At 42.4% G+C, this 20,221-nt stretch overlaps 1 protein-coding gene across 1 annotated transcript in view; it reads left to right on the top strand.

The window, feature by feature from the left end:
- Positions 1–5,581: 5,581 nt before the first annotated feature.
- POU2AF2 (POU class 2 homeobox associating factor 2) overlaps positions 5,582–20,221 on the top strand; it is a 30,250-nt gene continuing 15,610 nt past the window's right edge. Inside the window, exons 1-2 of the mRNA XM_049641229.1 lie at positions 5,582–5,621; positions 8,283–8,392. Of these exons, the coding sequence (XP_049497186.1) occupies positions 5,582–5,621; positions 8,283–8,392 (150 nt within the window). The remainder of the gene's footprint in view (positions 5,622–8,282; positions 8,393–20,221) is intronic.

The following is a 20,221-nucleotide window of genomic DNA, read 5'->3' as shown; positions in this document are numbered from 1 at the left end:
GGAGTGGAATCACAAACACCAAGCCCCTAGAGAGTGTGGAGCTAGCACATTTTATTCCTACGTGGGTGTCTGCCTCCCTTCGGCAAGGGGGCTCTGATCCTCAGTGAGGCAGGCTGAGCTGGGCTAGGGCGGTGGTCAGGGGTCCCCGAGCCGCACACCGTAGGGACACCGGACTGTCCCGGACCTCATTCTTGGTACTTCGCTGGCAGGCCAAGAAATGGAACAAGCATGGATGTTGTCCATCAATTACCCATCATTCAGGATTTTTATTCTAATCTGTCTTGAGTGAGCATGTGCGAGCCCATCATCTATTATCTGAATTTTTCTGTCACCAAATGATAGAACTCAAAATATGAATTGCTCTTTCCTGAAGTTATGGGATGGTTTTCTATTTTATTCTCTGTTTGTTTCAAATGATCTCTGTTCCCTTACCTTAGATAACAAGCACCTGCTTAGGGACAGCAAAGAAGTGTATTCCAGACAGGTGTTATCAAAAATAGTAAAATAAATAAAATAGTAAAATAATACGGTGTTTACTTCAAATAAACACTATAAATGTGTTTTTTATAATATAAATTTAATATGTATTTTGGTTTATTTATATTTTGGTTTATATTTTATATATTTATATATATATAACTTTTTATATATTATATATATTATATATTTATATATATTTTATAATTTATATTTTACATTTTAAAACTTATATTATTTTGTTTTAATGGAGAAAATGTTTAATTTTCAAAAACAATTTTAAAGCAACAGTACCATTAAGTGTACTATGGGCCAAATTCTTTATCAGAATAGAGAGCAGTAAGGAGCGGATGTGACTCAGACAATTTGCTGCATGTACATAATGACAATATGGCAATACAAAAAACTTTTTTTCCAAATTCTAAAGGATAAGTTGATTCTTCATAATAAATTTGCTTGTGCTTTCTTTCCGGAAACATGGGTCTTTGTTCTCTCAACAACTGATCTGAATGCAAGTTTGTATCTAGGGGTATTTGAATAAAAACTCTCAAGCATCTCCTGGTTTATGCAGGTGTGGATTCTTTAAATAGACAATGCACATGGGGGGAAATGTTTGGGAAAAGGAATACTGATAGAATTTTTGACTCCTCTGTAAAGAGGGAGGGCAGGAAAGGTTAGAGAACTTTCCAGAATCCTCAAAACACCAAGAATAGTCCAGGTGACAGTTTAAAGAAATTGTACCAGGTTCCACTGCTTAATTAAAACTTATATGAGGGGCCCCTGGGTGGTTCAGTCAGTTGAGTGTCTGACTTTGGCTCAGTTCATGATCTCGCGGTACATGAGTTGGAGCCCCGCATCAGGCTCTGTGCTGATGGCTCAGAAGCCCCAGTGACAGGGTTTCATCCCCCCTGTCATGAAAATGCCGTCTCCCACATTCTGAGAATATTTATCTTTCCAAACCTTATAGCCTTTCTGTGCCTTCATTTTCCTCTAAGATATTTTATGTACTCTGCAAGTGTTTATTGATCATGTACTAGGTGCCAGATTCTGGACACCACTGGTTATTCCTTTCTCTATAGTCCATCTTTTTTTCCACTTCCTTGATGCTAACACTCTGGTACATTACATACCTTCATTTTTTTTTTATGTTTATTTCTTTTTTGAGAGAGAGAGACAGAGCGTGAGCAAGGGAGGGGCAGAGAGAGAGAGAGGGAGACACAGAACCCGAAGCGGGCTCCAGGCTCTGAGCTGTCAGCATAGACCCTGATGCAGGGCTCGAACTCACCAACAGTGAGATCATGACCTGAGCTAAAGTTGGACACTCAACTGACTGAGCCACCCAGGCACCCCAATATATGCCTTCATTTCTGACCTCTCCTCCCTGCTTCCACCTTCCCTGTCCCCTGCGGTCCCCTGGACATCAGAACTGTAGCTGCCACTGAGGCTCAGTGCTTGGATACCTAGTCTCCTATTGCCACAAAGTCTTCCTTTGAGCCCTTTATTTTTGCAGTTTTGGTTACCATAGTTTTAAAGGTGTTTCTTAGAAGTGCTGGTCAAAGCCATCATCCTATCTATAGGGTATTTGAGTTTGATTATGCCAGCACAACCTCAAAGTCACCATGTTCAAAACTGAACTCTTATTTCCCCACTAAAACTGACTCTCTTCCCTGCCTTTCTGATTGTTCTTCTTAATCCTGGTGGTCTTTTTTTTATTGTGCATATGCATGTGTGTATGTATGTGCATGTGTGTGTGTTTTCTTTTGAAAGTTTTCTTAAATCTGTCTTTTCCTTGTCATTTCCACTGTCTCTGGTTAGCCTCTATTTTACCTTTTCCCATCCTCTGTGGTCCCTCGCCCTCAGACCCATCCTAGGCTCTATCTTCAGATTAATCTTCCAAAATGGTATTCCAAATCTTCTCCCCAAATGATAAAATCACAAGATTCTCCTGTTCAGAAGGCTTAGTGGTTTCCATCACTTACAACATAAAGTATAATTTTTCAGTCTGTTTTTCAAGACCTTCAACATGTTCGTTAATGTCACCGCCACCCCTCCCCGACTCCAAAAAACAGGATGCTTTCAACAAATAATTAAGAAATAATTAAAAATAATTACTATGTGCCAGACACCATTCAGGCATTGGCACCTGAGATGTTTCAGTGAGTAAGAAAACAAGCAAATATCCCCACCTTCGTGGAGCTTACATTCTAGCAAACAGCAGACAGCAGTAGGCAATAAACCTAATGCATAAGGAAATTATATAGGCCATCGTAAAGTGACAAGTGGTCCATAGAAAGAAAAAGTAAAATGGGGCGGGGCAGGTTAGGAGTGTTTCGTGGGAAAGATGCAACTTTAAATGTGTTCTTGTTGAAAAGATGACATTGGAGCCAAGACGTGAAGGGGACACAGGGGTGTAGCCACGCGGATAACGGGGAGAAGAATAATCCAGAGAGAGTGGACAGCCAGTGCCAAGGTTCTAAGGCAGAAGTGGTGTGCTTGGTGCATTTCAGAGGCTGATGGGAGTACGGTGAGCAAGGGGAGAGTGTTGGGAGGTGAGATCAGAGGTATCGTGCAGCAAGGTTACCTGGGGCCATTCTAAGGACTTTGGCTTTGATTGAAACGGGGAGCCATTTCAGTATGGTATTGAGAAGAGAAGTGACACCGTTGTGCTTTGTTTTTTCACGGATCCCTCTGGCTACCGGGCTGAGAATAGACTGGGACACTGGGGGTGAGGGATGCTGAAGGCTCCTGCAGTAATCTACACGACAGATGGCAAGACAATAGCGGTGCAGGCGGGGAACAGTCGGCACCATCATGAGTTCCTCGAGGACAGCCTGTGAAGTACAAGAGGGAGCGAGTCCAGGAGGATCCCGATAGCTTTGGGAGTGAGTAACCAGCGGCGTGGAGGGAGTAACCCTCAGCTGAGACAAAGGAGGTCTCCAGACAAAGCAAATGCGGAGGGGCGGGGGATGGAGTTCAGGTTTGGATGCGTGGGGTTCCCGACGTCCAGCAGACAGCTGTGTGAACGTGGACATCCAAGTCTAAAGTCCGGGCCGGATGGGTCTGGGCTAAAGGATGATGTCCATTTGAAATTCATCTATGTGGAGGTGGCATTAACCCCCATTACTCCAGTTCCCTACCCTTTCCGCACCTGCCTTGTTCCTGCCCACCTCTGTGTTCCTTCATGCCGTGCCTGACGCCCGCAAGACCTTTCTCCCTGCCCCTAACTCATCCACATGCAATCACGTCCACCTGAATCACGTCCCTTCCCCCAAAACTGTCACCGACCACCCAATGTGTGTTCTGCCCCTCCCCTACTCTTTCACATGTGAACACCTCACCTCTCTCACCAAACTGAGATCTCTTTGAGGACATCTGCTACATGTTCTAAACTTCTTTTGCATCCCCTGCGGCATTTCGCCCCTGCTTTGCACTAAGTCCGTGCCAACTGGTGTGTAAGACTGACTGCTTACGACAAACCTTCAGAAGTTCTCATGTGTTTATTTGCCATCTCACGAACTTTCTCCCTCTATTAATTACCGTGTGGTTATTTGTTAAGCTTATTTAAAATAGGTGTATTCCTTCTAGGCTTTTTGGCATACACATAAAGCACAAATTGTTGAGTCAGATTGAAATCAATTAAAAAGCCCTTCAGGGAAGAGTGAAGCCAATTCTGTCTGCAGACCCACAGGGGATCCAGGCTGGACCCCTTCAACCCCACCCCCTCCTCTCTCTCAGACCTGTGTCCACTCCCACTGGTAATCACCAGACGTTCCTCTTTCGGCCCCGCCAGGAATACACAAATACCTACAGTTGGCCCCCACCCGAACAGGAGCACTATAAAGTCCTTACTGTTATGTATACCTGTGATTCTCAAACTTCAGAAAACATCAAAATCACCTGGGAGGCTTATTAAAACATGAATTGCTGAGCCGAAGCCCTAAAGTTTCTGACTCTACATCTGGAGTAAGGGCGTGAGAATCTGCACGTCTAGCAAGTTCCTAGCAATGCTGGTGCTGCTGGTCCGGGGGTCACACTTTGAGGATCACTGGGGTGCATTCTCACTTTGACCTGTCTGTCTGGCTTTGCCCCCTGCCTTGTTCTCACTGTTGGTGCCCTAGTCACTCTCCTGCTCCAGGCTGCTCCCCTGCACGCTAGAGCTGTCTCGGCCACTGACCACACACCTGGCCTCCACCCCTCACTGGCCTTTCCTTACCCTAGTCTCGGGGGTTGAGAGCCAACTCATGCCCTTGCCCCCAATTTCTTGCTTCCTCTTCAACCCCATTCCCTCATTTTCTCCCTTTTTCCTAAATCTTTAGTCCCTTCCTCTGACTTACTCAAATATCCTCAAATCTCTGCTACCCATAAATATATAGATATAAAAATGTAAGCAGGGTGCCTGGGCGGCTCAGTCGGTTAAGCATACGACTTCAGCTCAGGTCACGATCTCACGGTTTGTGAGTTCAAGCCTCACATTGGGCTCCATGTTGATAGCTCAGAGCCTGGAGCCTGCTTCAGATTCTGGGTCTCCCTCTCTCTCTCTCTCTGCCCCTCTTCTGCTTGTATATATATATACATATATAGTGTATATGTATACACATATATACATGTATATATTGTATATTTATATATATGCAAACCTCTCCCTGACCCTGTACTTCTCTGCAATTATCATCCAGCTCCTCCTTCCCTTTCTCATTCAAGCTTCAAGAAGAAATCTCCATCCCTGTCTTGGCCCTTGACATTATTATCTGGCTTCTAGCTAGGCTTCCAGAGTTTGTCTTCTAAGGTTGACTGAATTGAAAGCAGTGAGTGCCCTGCTTTCCTTATCTTTCTGGACCGTTCTGCCACCCTTCCTACTTTTTCCTTCTTTCCTGAAGTCTCTTCCCCTGAATTCTGTGATGCCTCCTTCCCCTGGCTTTTCCTGGTTCCTCTCCAACTATGTCCTCAATTATATTCTTCTTCATGTCTCTCTTCCTCCTCTGACCACACTTCACATGTGGATGCTCCCAGGCTTCTGTCTGGAACCATTTAGTCCAGAGCTCCCCAACCAGTATGTCAGGAATGAGGATGATAGGAGTTTCCAAGATATTGATCCTCTCAGGCCATGGGAGCAGCCTGGTCTGCTTATGCTGGTGTGCGGGATGGTATCGTTTCTCTGTGTGCCGTCATGTGACTCTACCTTTCAAGCACTCCCCCCTCCCACCAGCAATTCCATCCTCTTTCCTGATTTCTTTACCACCAGCGTCATGATGGCTCCAGAACTTATGTACCCAGATCAATCCCATGGGGAAAACTCGAGAATCACCCTCGAATCTTCCCTCTTCTTTCTCTCCCACACCGAAATAATTTTCAAGTGTCTGCTCCTTGCCCTCCTATCTACTACTCAGACCCCATTATCTCTTGCCTGAATTCTTCTAGAACCTCGTGACTGATCTCCCTGTGGCTTTGTGATTCTTAAATCTACCCTCCACACAGCTGCCAGAAAAGCCTGTCTAAAATGCAAATCTGACCGTATTGGCTCCTCGCTTAAAAGCCTCCATTGATTCTTTGCCGGCAGGATGAAGTCCAAACTCCTTTGCCCACCAGAAGCTTCATGACTGAGGCTGTTTCTTTTCTCTTCTGGCCTCCCTCCCTCACTCCCTCACACACCTTGCTCTGTTCCTGCCTCCAGGATTTTGCCCCTGTGGTCCTCAATGTCTGGAATATTCTTGCCCACCTTCCTATCACTACGCAGCATCCCTCCAGCCTGTGCTGTCCCCTGCCCTCCTAGTCCCTCCCCGCCCTCATAAGGAATTGACACATCTGTGTTTTTCTGAATATCCTAGGCGTGATTCTGCTGTTGCCCTTAGCACATTTGCATTAAAATTATTTTTTAAGCTCCTCTCTCCTCCCACTAGATAGCAAATTCTTTTGCATCCCCAGCTCTGACGGGATGCCTGACACACAGGAAATACTTCAATGCATCATTGATGAGTAAATGTAGCCTTAGGCTTTTCCAAAAGTGAAGCATACACTCTAGAATCAGAGTTTAGTTTCCTTTGGAACAAACGTAAAGTCATCAAGTTTTAAATTCGAGGCTGATTTGAAAGTACTTCAAGCCTCTTTAAGTAAAAGATATATAGGCCAAAATTAGACCCTGTTAAAATTATACCGAAAGGACCATTCGGTCCTTTATTTTGCTGAAATCATTTTATTTATTTTGCTGAAATAACTTTATTTTGCTGAAATCATTTGTGTGGTGGCTTCATTTAAACTAAATGATACATTGCCTTGGAACCTAGATTTTTTTTTTCCTCTTAATTTTGTATAGGCATTTTGTATAACACTTAATAGTTTGGCATATTTTCATATGCCTGTCTTATAGAACACTGAAGAGAGATTTTACAGACAAAGAAAATGGGCCTGAGAGGTTACGATTGTCCCGGTGCAGTGACTAGAGTAACATGTGATCACGTAGGCACTGCTTTTTGGGCCAGCAACCTCTTCTATCCCATGGGTCGCTCTGCTTTTGGTTTGGGTTGTATTATTTTTTCCTTTCTTCCTTCCTCTCATTCTCCTTGTGATGGTATTTGACTCATAAGTCAAATATATCCTAGACTACCAGTTTAAGCAGATTAGAGAATATTTTTGGTGATATGTGTATACATGTGCGTACACGTGGGTACATCCAGCCTAGTGCACTGATACCGAATCCAGGTGGCATTGCTAATACACCAGCAACAGCTCGATTAAAATGAATTGAAACTATCCAACCTACAATGGAACAGTGATTTCAGACTTACAAAATATCTTAAAATTCCTGCAGTTTAACTACGATGTATTGCTTGAATGCTTTCTCCAATTGACTAAACAAAAGGTTCTTCTACTGTTACTTGACCGTCCTCACTAACAAGGAACTCACTATCCCCAGAAACAGAGTTGTCAATTTCAGAACCTTGGGGACACATTTTTCTCTATAGTCTGTTATCTCTCCGTAATTTCTTCATGGTAAAAAACAGCTAATTTTTCCAGTTGTTAGGGTTAGAATCTGACCCACGTCTGGATCCCAGCTCTTATGGCTTATTAGCAGCTATGAGACCTTGGCAGATAACTGAGCCCCAGACTTCAGGTCCTTCCTTTTTAAAATGGCTCAAGTGAAATAATGCAGGTAAATTACTGAGCACTGTAATATGTTCAGTGGGTGCTTGTAGTAAGTTCTTAATAAATATTTGTTGAATGAATGAATGACTCTTCCCTTATCCTTGACCTAGTTTCAAAGCAGCAACTCCCCATGTCGAAAAACTGTATTTTCAAAAATAAAAACTGCTTAATTTAGTGCAGTAAACAGGAACACATGATTTTCTTCTCAGGAACCCAATCTGAAAACAGTCCAGGTGACCTGCTCACCCACATCAGGTAGAAATACAATACGGCAAGAATACTGTCACTCCATAAACTGAAGCATGCAAATCTAACTTTTGCATCAGGTAATAAGTTGCATCTGATTCCTGTCTTGCGATTAAAGCATAAATTATAAGCCTTCCCGGAATAAATCTTGACAAGTCAGAGTACAAAAAAGAGGACACTTTGAGGAGCTGTTGCGTAGAAGATGGAATAGGGGGGAGCTTTTTCTGCCTACACAGAACTTGGATGAGTTTCTATCAAGGAAGGAAGACTAAACGTCCTCTTTTGGAGCCACTGCAAATTCAAGAAGTCTATCATCGCAGTGAGCAAACAGTCACAATTGTCAGGCCTTGAATGCGTCCCTGGGGAGGTTAACCTATTACTCTATCCACATTTGATTGTTACTATTCCATTTGCTTAAGTCACAGGAGACTACAGCAAACGCGTGTATCAAGGCGTGAGAGTGAAGCACACGGTCAAAGACTTACTGGCGGAAAAACGATCCAGGCAGACAAGTAACTCAAGATTTAATGTAAGTCTCGATTTAGTTCATTCTGAAGCCTTTGGGGGCCTCAGTCCTCTTTGAAAGCTAGTTATCTCCGCTCTTTCTTCTTGAGTCTCATATTCTCAATGGCAAAGCCCTCATTTACTTAGCACACACTATATAATTACCATTATTAACATTATTTGGTACCTCATTCGGTTAAGCATCTAACTTCAGCTCGGGTCATGATCTCACAGTTCGTGGGTTCAATCCCCACGTCGGGTTCTGTGCTGGCAGCTCAGTGCCTGGAGCCTGCTTCAGATTCTATGGCTCCCTCTCTCTCTGCCCCTCTCCTGCTCCTGCTCTGTCTTTCTCAGTCTCTTAAAAATAAACGTTAAAAAATATATATTGGGGTACAAATGTCAACCCATGGGCAAAAACCTGGAGAGCTCTGTGAACTTACTGGCTGGCTGTCTCAGCTCATGGCAAAGAATGGATGATATGTCCTGACTTTTTCATTTCTCCCAATCGTGAATTAATGAAGGCTTAGCTGGTGGGGACAATGCCAATCTTCATCGACATGTTATTCTAAATCTGATAGAGACAACTTAGAAAAACCCTCCCTATAGCAAAATCAGATGTAAATATCTGAGTTGGAGATGTCTTAAGTCTGAAACCTCTCTATCTGCCATCCGTGTCTTCATAAATAGCTCTACCCTGTACTTAAAATGTTTAAGTAGTTGCACCCAGATCTCCAAAAATGCTCCTAGAGTGGAAATAGCAATTAGCTAGCAAGATGGGTTTATAATCACTTAGTCTATTGGCAAAATGTAACAACCTGAATGTCAGGCATCTGTCGTGCATTGCTGGATGCAGGACATGAGAGCAAATGTGGTAACGACGTACAGCGCCCAGCACAGGGGCTGGTACACAATGGGTACCGGTTCTTCCATTGTGGCTGCTCAGGATATGGGCACTGCATCCAACGCTGCTCTGGGATCAAATTTCTGGGACATGTTTCAAATGAACCAACTCCAGATCCTATTTCCTCCCATCCAAGAGCTTTCACTGCACATCTTCTGTCTTCTTTTATTTTAAACCACATCCTCTCTTCTGGTGCAACAAACAGAGCTTAGCTGACAAAAAGAAAATCAAAATCATCGGCTCCTTGTCTATTCCTAGTACAGTGTTTCTTAGTGGCTGCTCAGAGTCATCTGGGGTGTGTGTTACAAATATCCATGCCAATTTCATATCAAGAAAGGAAGAGAGAGAGAGAGAGAATTCAGAGTCTCTTCTAATGAACCACAGCTTTGTGGAAGTAATGTGGATGGCTTGGCCACAGCTACAGTCAGAATTGTGAAACCTAATGGACGTTCTAGGCATTGGGAAGACAGGAATCACAGTGATGTCAAAACACAGTCAAGGAACAGATACTGTATCTGCCCAGTGTGCGTGAGGCTATAACTCACTCCTTGGCATCATCATTATCATCAAGACATACATACAAAGATAAGGCACTATCCCAGACAGAATTACAGAAGAAGAAAAAAAACCCAAGAAATCATAGTATTTCCAAATGGTATATATAAATATATTCTTCTTTTTAAAACTACCTAACAATTTTTGCTCAAGATCTGTGACTATCAAATAGTATGTTTTCTTTAATTTTTGATGTTTTTACTCTCTCAGTGCTATAACAATATAAACATGATTCATAATAAACATATTGTTTGATTTCATTTTAAACTGCAGATTCCTTGTCCCGTCCCATGTATACAAATGTGGAAATATTGGACAGGAGCCAAGGAATGGTCATTTTTCAACCTGCCCCTTGGCCGATTCCTTTGCTCGCCAGAGGTTGAGAACTTTACCATAGAGTACAGAGCAGGGGTTCGCTCACACAGCCAAGGTTCTTATCTCCACCCAGATTACAATTTGTTGAGCTATTGCTGTTGGCCCCATGACACTGAAAGTGTGATAGTGAAAGTGGATACAAGAAACACATAATACATGGTCTATGTCATTAAACACCAAAAACCCTGGTAGAGAAGAAAATCTGTGTATCCATTTAAAAAATATAAGACTAGGGGCACCTGGGTGGCTCAGTCCGTTAAGCGTCTGACTCTTGATTTCAGCTCAGGTCATGATGTCTCAGTTCGTGAGTTCTAGCCCCCTCATGCTCTGTGCTGACAACATGAAGCCTACTTGAGATTCTCTCTCTCCTCTTTCTCTGCCCCTCCCCCCACCCCCACTCAGGTGTGCTCTCTCTCAAAATAAATATAATTTATTTAAAATATATATATAAGACCCTATACCCAAGCATCAGACTAAAGACGAAAGACCAGGAGCATAGCCACATGCTAGGAAGACTACAATCCAGTTTACAGGGCACCTCTTCGTATGTCGTCTCATCGGACAGACGCACGAACTCTGTGAGATTGATATTCACATGGTTTCCCATTGAACAGATGGAAACAGGGAAGAGAAGAAGAGATGGGAAGTGATTGTTCTCAGGCTTCATAGTTAGCAAATGGCAGGTCTTCTGGCTCCTGATTCAACATTTAAAAGGGACAGATCACTGGGATCTGAGGTAGAACAGTCCCTGATTCATGCTGTCTTAGTCCAGTTGGGCTATTGTAACAAACACCACAGCCTGGGTGGCTTATCAACAGCAAGATTTTATCTCTCAGACTTCTGGAGGCTGGGAGTCCAAGTTTTTGGTGCCAGCATGGCTAGATTATGGTAGGACCCTCTTCGGGGTTGCAGACTGCTGACTTCTGATTATGCCCTCATGTAAAGGAAGGGTCTAAGGAACTCTCTGGGGGCTCTTTTATAAGGGCTCTGATCCCCTTCATGAGGGCTCCACACTCATGACCTACTCACCTCCCACTTGTTAATACCATCACTCTGGGCATTAGGATTTCAACATATGGATTTTGGAAGGACATAAACATTCAGACCATAGCATATTCAGACAAGGAAAATCAAAATATAGGAAAATATATCATCGAGAAAGAATTTCTAGGACAAGAAAGGTGCAAACCCGCCCTAACTCTGGTAGTTACTCTCAGGCACCAAGTGCATAGGCTGCATGAACTTAGCCTTGTCTACAGGTTTGCATATATTTTTACCTGGGTCTCAACACTAGTGTATTACTCGTATCCTCCACTCCAATGACCTCTTAAATTGGGGTAATTAAATGTCTATATTCCCAAAATATGGTTATTTGGGCTTAAGTTACCTCCATGAATTGATTTGACTGTTCATCTGTCAACCACTATTCTAGAATATCTGCGTATCTCAAGAAAGACACCGTATTCCTTAGAGGTCCTATTACTGTCCTCATTGCAAATGCTAACCTGTTCAGCAGGAATCATGGAGAATCACATTGCTGGTGGGCACTTGGGGTTCTAACTGGATGGATGATCCTGAGCCTACCTTCTCTTTTTCACGCCAATACACTACGCAGCTATGGGTTGAATATCTTGAATATGTTTGGTTAGGGAAGCCATCCTAACAAGACCATGTTCAAACTTGGCTACTGACAGCATGGGTAATAACCAATCAGAGGCTAACTTGAGGAGGTTGGAGACCCTACCATGCGGTTTTACCATAGAGTGTGCTGGCCAAAAAGTGGACCCTCCCAACAATCCCACATCAAAATGCTGGAACCTATGAATGTTACCTTATGTGGCAAAACATGTGATTAAGTTAAGGATCTTAAGAGGAGGCACTTACTCAGATTATCCAAGTAGATTTTGTCTTGCATCACTCTGAATGCAATCCCATGCATCCTTCTAAGAGAGGGTTTGAGAGAGACACACGCACAGAGGAGAAGACACACAAAAGAGCAAGAGGCAGTGGGGTCAGGAGGCAGAGGCTGGAGTCATGCAGCCATAAGCCAAGGAACGTGGGTGGCCACCAAAAGCTGGAAGAGGCAAAGAATGGATTCTCCCCTAGGGTCCTACAGGGAGCACAGACCTAGCAACACGTTGATTTGGGCTTCTGACCTCCAGAACTGATAAGACATTTCTGACTCTTTAAGCCACCCAGGTTATGGTCATTTGTTACCGCAGACCTAGGAAGCTAATGCACATATATGATGAAAGCTACTTCCCTCTGGATAAGTATCCTTTAGGAAGTATCCATCTGATGCCCAAATTGGTGCTCTTTTCTTTGCGACAACACTTTGATAAGTTTACACAGGCTGTGTTAGTCCATCGTTACCGCAATTTCCTTCCAGAACATCTGTTTTTGATACCGTGAAATGTTTTAAGTTTTTCACATCTTTGCAGTAGGAATCAAAGAGAAAGAAATCCCTTTCACCAAAGAGATTTTCACCAAAGACTGGACCTAAAACCATTTCTATACATCTTAGCCATGATCCTGTGGTTTCACACTATTACTGTGGACATCTGTTTTTAAATAATGGTTTTTCTCTTTCTTCCTCAAATCTTTCTGGGTCATCCTTTACCACACTCCTACATTTTCTAGCAGAATATTTAAACTGTGAGCCATTCACCCACATCTAGTACCAAAAAATATAAATAATGAGACTTTTTTTTTATTTTATTTTATTTTTTTTATTTATTTTTGGGACAGAGAGAGACAGACAGAGCATGAACGGGGGAGGGGCAGAGAGAGGGAGACACAGAATCGGAAACAGGCTCCAGGCTCCGAGCCATCAGCCCAGAGCCCGACGCGGGGCTCGAACTCACGGACCGCGAGATCGTGACCTGGCTGAAGTCGGACGCTTAACCGACTGCGCCACCCAGGCGCCCCTAAATAATGAGACTTTTGATGTAGGTTTTTCTTGCATGTTTTTTCAATTACACTATTTCACTTGAGTTTCATAAAAGCAAATCATTGAAAAATTTTAATAACATCACAAAATTTAGTTAACTCTCAGTTATTTATAGTACAGGAAAAAAAGGATTTAACAAGAAGATGCAGTGAGGCTCATAGCCACAATTTTTCATTTTGCTTTGAAATCCAATGAACAATTTGCAGGCTATTGAGCTTTCTAATCAAGTTTTTCTTAAGCTATCATAAAGATTCATTTAAAAGCCTTGAGTACATAACAGCTGGCATGAGGGGGAAAATTTCAACTTACTAAGTAGGAAGCAGAGATCAGTTTGCAGTAAAAATTGTGCCGCAGAATGGGGGCTTACAAGGCAGTTTGGAAGAGATTATGAACAGCCTGGGATCAGGGTCTGCTGTTCAGTCTATTTTATTGGTTTATGGACATCCTAATCACTCTCTTGCTCACTCCTCAAAAAATGCTATAGTGAGGACCAACAAGGAAATAGATATGAAAGTTATTTTAAATTAATATTCTACGTAAATGTGAGGGAAAATACATGAAGACTTCTGAGGTGTTTTGGAAGGCCTGAACTAAAGAAAATGTTAAGGAGATAAATCCCAAGTGGGAAATGGATTTGGATTATATTTTGAATTCTATGTATTATACATATACAAACCAAAAGTTAACTGTTTCCACTTGTCATGATTCTTTCACATCAACCTCGAATGTTTGCTTTCCACATCATAACTACTTACAATTGCTTTTGTTTTGTGTATTTTCCTAAATCCTTACATTTAAATGAGCTGATAAAATGTCCATGCCCCGAACACGTAGGATAAGGCCATATTGTCAGCTGGGTGTCTTGGTTCACAATATGTCCTAATTATTTCTGGAAGGAAAACATTGTAAACACAGGAAGAAGCCTGACAATAGTACATATCGATGACAAATTTGGAGTAACAGCAGGTAAGTGGGTGCCAGATAGTGCATTTATGGCATAGGGTAATTGGAAGTGTTTGATCTTTATGGAGAGATGGCGAACCTCGAACTGTGAGCCAGATGTGTGTTGCCTAGCTCCATCCATCATAACTGTCTGCCTTTCGATCAGGACTGCTAGTTAGAGTTTTGTTTAGTTATATAACCAGCTGCTGTTTTGCAGTACCAATCACATGCACACTTCAGTTACCACCGAGTATAAACACTGGGATGTCCGTATCTGTGATTTGCATTTGGATTTCTTGTGAAGTGTTAAAAAATATATATATGCAATTGGCAACTGTTTATTATAGCATCTCAAGATCTCTTTGGTTTCTCTGAAGCTTTGGAAAACACATCCAAGACATCTCTTTTACATCAAAACAGAAAAGTTCCTTCCTCAGTCTGTTTCAACCCCTCCTTCTGGCTCTCAGTGGTCCTGGGCGATTCCTTTCTTCTCTCTGGGCCTCAGTGTCCTTGTGAGTAGAAGGGGAGGGTTAGATTCTTCCCATTTCAGTATTCAATTTGACTTGATAGCTTTTCCTGACCTCAGAACATGTCCCACCCACTGACAACCCTCTCCCCAACTTCCAAAGCCAAGCTGAACCCCTCTTTGTTCTGAGAAAGATATATCTCCTTTCCTCTGGTTCAGGTAGAGCTTTGCAAGTTGAGTTTTCAAGGGAAGAGGGAACGGAAAAATCACAGAAAGCACAAGACCAATTATGCACAGTGCAAATGTTCTGACCCTAACTTTAATATCTAGCCAAAGATCAGTATGGGTGAGACAGTTGAGGTGACTTCAAAGCCCAGATCTCCTTCTGTCACCTCAGTTCTCTCTGGGGCAGATGAGAATTTTTAATAATAATCATTGTCATTTACTGATAGACTTATAAATATTTTCACTTATATACTTTAAAATATATGTCATTGGGGCGCCTGGGTGGCTCAGTCGGTTAAGCGTCCGACTTTGGCTCAGGTCATGATCATGGTCTGTGAGATCAAGTCCCATGTTGGACTCTGTGCTGACAACTTGAAGCCTGGAGCCTGCTTCAGATTCTGTGTCTCCCTCTCTCTCTCCCCCACTTGTGCTCTGTCTCTCTCTTTCAAAAGTGAATAAACCTTAAAAAAATTTTTTTAAATAAAATACATGTCATTGATAATAAAATATATGTCATTTATCAACAAGAAGCCCAGTGGCCTTGAGAGGATGGCACTCACATCTATTTTTCAGATGAGAAGAGTAAATATCAGGTAGAAAGTGATGGAGCTTAGATGTGACCCAGGTTTGTTGGATTGCTTCCTGTTGCCTTTTTAATTTACATTTCCGGTCCAAGGAAGGACTAGCTTTGGAATAACCACTTTGCCTCAGGGCTTCTGCTTCAGATTCCATATGTGATGTTGGGTCTTGGTCATGACCTTTGCTCCCTCTCAACCCGCCCATCCCTGCAGTGCTTCTGTAGGTTGTTTAGATGATGCCACACCCAGCCTGAACCAGAAGCAGCACTCTCCTTTCCTGTGACACCCAGAGATCCTAGAAAGAACTAGACACAAAAAGTTCTTAATTTCCTTCTAGAACCTATCTCTAGCTCTGTCCTAGAACTTGCTTCCAGAATATTCCCTGTCATTCCCCACCACTCCTGCACCTCTGGTCTCTTGGGCTCACCATGGCACCTGGCCCTCTCTATAAAAAGAGGAAAACATTTCCTGAACCGGAGTCACAGCATACCATCTGACCTTTGCAGAACCCTTTGCTGCCCTCCTGGAGATCCCTAGGTCCTTCCTCACCCAACCCATTTCTCCCTGACCTTTCTTCTTCCCTATCGCTTACTCTCCTGCTATGACTTACAATGAAGTGCGGTTTCTTTAGTATTATCTAGCTGCCTGAGAAGCTGGTATCCCCTGGCTTGGTCCTGGGAATGGATGTAGAATGCCACTCCACCACGTGAGAAGGCAGAGACCCTGTTGGGTCTCTCTTGAGGGCTAAAAGAGATCCATGAACCTAGGGAAAAGCAGAGCTTACCAGCTCAGTTGGCCTGCTGTCTCTGGTGACCCACCGTTTAGATGCTCTCCCAGTTTCCATGCATTCTCCCATAGTTTTACACACTAAAGGCTCCTATGCATATTCCTAACAAATATAATAGCCACTAAGGAAAGGGGAGAGTAATTTCCTTATGCTGTCAACTTCTCATGAAAGTATGGGAAAAGATGAAGAGAGGGGACCACCAATGGTCTCATTTCCTAGACACTAAGCCAATTTTTAGTATTCCATGCTAAAGACAGACAGAAGCCTTGACTGATATCAAAATCTAATTTTAATCCAGAAATACCTCCCCAAACATACTAGAACTTGGACAGTTTATATCTTGGGCTACTTCACTATGGTATTCTAACGGTGCTACAACAATGAAGACGCCAAACGAAGAAAGAAGCAGCTGTAAATAAGACTACGAACTGATTATCCATGCTTTAAATTTAGGGAGTTGGCCACACCCTCCTTCTTCAAGGAAGAAATCACAGCCATTGCAGCCCTGTCTTGTCAAATCTAAGAACAGAGCATGTGTATGTGAAATTGAATCCATGGTTAGAAGAAGGGTACGATTTGGACAGTGGTCCCAAGCTCTGAAGGCATACAAAGTGCAAGAAATACCCATACTCTCTTCCCTGCTTTCTTAAAACTTACTATAAAAATTATTTTTGGAGCACCTGGGTGGCTCAGTCAGTTAAGCATCCAACTTCGGCTCAGGTCATGATCTCACAGTTTGATAGTTCAAGCCCCGTGTTAGGCTCTGTACTAATGCAGAGCCTGCCTGGGATATTCATTCTCTCTCTCTCTCTTTCTCTCTCTCTCTCTCTCTCTCTCTCTCTCTCTCTCTCTCTCCCTGTCCCTCCCATGCTCTCTCTCTCTCAAAATAAACTCTCCTAATTATGTCACCTCTCATCCTACAATGTGACTTCACTTCAGTAAGATTTCCCCAGTTGCCTGCGCACAGCAGATGGCCATCGGATGACCCAGTGTGTGTCTTTCTGCTTTGCTAGTGTTTTATTTTTCTTATTTTTTAGAAGTACTTGCTCTCTTTGTGGTGATTACTAAATCTCTTAGGAAAACTATAATTTTTCTTTAATAAGTACATTTCACTTGCCCTTGCTACTTTTTTTCTGAATTGCCAGCAGACGGATCCATTTATTTGTAATGTTCCATTTATTTGTAATGTTTTCGAGGTGATCAGGGTCCACCCTGGGAGTGTCTTGCCCCTAACCTTTTGCTCCCTCTTACAGCTCAGCGCTTTGCATATTGCTTGTTAACGTTGCCAACCAACCCCCTTCGTGAGCCCAGAAAGAATTAAAAAAGAAAAAAAAAATTTTTCTGAGTAGGCAATGCCTTCTAAACTCAAAATGCCAATGTTTGAATACAAGAGGTACATATTATGTCCTTGGCACTCATTTGAATGAATGCTTGATCTATGCTTTTCAAAATAGCCCATTGTCTGACTTTAATTAGCCCACTATCCTGACTTGTTTATAGAACTGAACCACATTTCCAGGGCTCTGGATGTTCTCCACCCAACCACCTGCTCCTTCACAATTACAGAATTTCTTAAAAAATAATAATAATAAAGGCAGACCTTTTGCAAGCAACTTATTTTTTCAGCTGCTCTATTGGTTCTGAGGTTGTTGTTGTTGTTGTTGTTGTTTAACTATCACGAAATCTAAAATATTTCCTGGTGGTGAATTCTTTCACGCAGCTTGCCAAAATAATCAGGTTTGCAGTGAAACCGCCATGGCAAGTCCGTCTGGAAGGGCTAAAGTTCTGCAGATTCTGTTCTGGCCATGGTGTGCGGGACCATTTATCAACGAGCATCCCAGTGGCTGCCGTTGTTATTACTTAGCTAAATAAATACAAATAGCATTCCAAAGGCACACCGGGGGTAAAAAAAAAAAAAAAAAAGTGTTTGCTTTTGTAACTTAGGCAACAGAAATCACTTTCCCACAGAGACAGCCTGGACATAGTTTTGTGCCAAGCAAGAGAGTTTTAACAGTAGAATTTCAAGAAATTGTCAGAAGGTTGGAATTGTATAACTGTGTTATCTCTCCCAAGGACATAAAATAGTTCATACACCTGAAATGTAAGACACTTGGAATCACAGTTGTTGTTTTTTTAATTTTGATATTTGCAATAAAGAAAGGACCTGAATTCTATTTTTAAACTTTTATTAACTAGGTGTTTTAATTACAAAAGGATGCATAGTAAATTTTCAAGCAGAATAGAGGGTATAAAGTAAATAATAGAAGTCCATGACCTCTCCTGCTTACCCATTCCCCTTGTTCTATTTCCCATACTGAGTTTCATGTACAGTCTTCCAGAATTTTTCTATGACACTTTATTAGAAAGAAATTAAGTTGCTATACCAATAAGTCAATGAACATCAAAATCTGTGTTCAGTATTTACAAGCACTATTATAAAAATGCACAAATTAATGTTCTCCTGGTAAATCCTCTCCCCCAAGAAAGAACCTCAACAAGACTTTTAGTGTTCCTTTTAACTCTATACATTTGAAGGCCTTAAGCAAATCATTTAACCCGTTTATGTTCTCCGTTTTAGATCGATTACATAGTACCTACTTTGCCAGAGGCTGGTGATAATGAAAACAAACTGCGCAAACCCAGATGAGCTGTTTCTTTGCGAGATAAATCCGCCTCTGTAATCTAGGCTTTGTAGACATGTGGCAAATGTTTTTAAGGATACATCTGTCAATATTCCTTCCTCACAAATTTTTATTGGCTTCTGGATTGGACCTATACAACATATTATCAAATCATTTAAGAACGTAGGGGTTTTTGCTTTGTGAAAGTACAGCATGAGGGAGAAGGGCCAGCCCCCTCTTTATACCCAAGCATCAGTGGGGAAGTTGGTGATAAAGAAGAAAAGAGAGAAAGAGCCCTGGGAACTGGTACAACTGGGACAGGTGGCCAGCAGCCCTCAACACTCCCACGGTGAGGATCAACCCTTGGCAGGCTCTAACACAAAGCCAAATAGAGTTTGAAAAAAAAAAAAAAATCACCTGCTGGCCTCCTGACACTCCTCCCCTAAGGAGAACCCATCAGACCCTCACCGCTGGATCTCTGTTCAGTTACAAGAGCCCTTGCCCTCACCCATCGTCCATTTCTGACCCATCATTTTCAGCACGAGTTTAAATTTCCTACAATACTACTACCACTATGTCTGCACAGCTAAGGAACTTCTCCACGACCACTGCCTGCTACCGGACCCTTTATAAGCTGGTTCCCACACCCTCCACCAGCTTCTCTTCAGCTTTCTCCCTGCATACTTCCTGCACACATTTCTGTGTCTGTGACATGCTAGCCTCACATTCAAGCCTTTGCTTTTCTCCTCAAATACAATGCCCCTTACCCTGTCTTCTTACTGATCTCCTTTCATCCTTCAAAACTGGACTCAGATACCTCCCACGATATAATGTCTTCAGTCACCTTCCCCCAAGACAGCAACTCACCTCCACCCCCAGCCCTCATGCTCACCCCCACCCCCATCTGCACTAAATCAAGCTACATCCCTTACTGGCTTTGCAACCTTGGACAAGTCCATTATACCGTCTATTAGTTTTGCAGTCTGTAGTCTAGAGATAATAACTTACAACCATCTATTTCATTAGTGAGGATTTAATGATAATGTTGCACAAATCATTTAGTGCAGAGCAGAAGACACAAAGCACAAAAATATGAGCCATTAATAAAAACGATGAAACACACACCCGTATATGTCAAGTGCTTGGTACAGAATCTGGCATGAAGTAAATATTCATGAAATGCTAGTCCTCCCAACCCCATTTATACAGTTGTGCAACTGTCTTCCCTATGAAACTGTTTGCTCCCTAAGAACAGAACCCATGCCCTATCCTTTTTATTTCTGGAAATTACACAATCCCGATGCATACTAGGCACGTGACACATTTTTACTAAATCAATTAAATATGTAGAGTATGTACCATGCACTTGGAAACTAGGACTCCAATATCTCCCACAATATAATGGACTCAGTCACCTTTCCCCAAGGCAGTAACTCCCCTCCACTCTGCCTTCA

This window comes from Panthera uncia, chromosome D1 (genome assembly GCF_023721935.1).
Source record: "Panthera uncia isolate 11264 chromosome D1, Puncia_PCG_1.0, whole genome shotgun sequence".
Lineage (NCBI taxonomy): Eukaryota > Metazoa > Chordata > Mammalia > Carnivora > Felidae > Panthera > Panthera uncia.
Note: the sequence above shows the minus strand (reverse complement) of the source record. Positions and strands in the feature narration are given on the sequence as shown.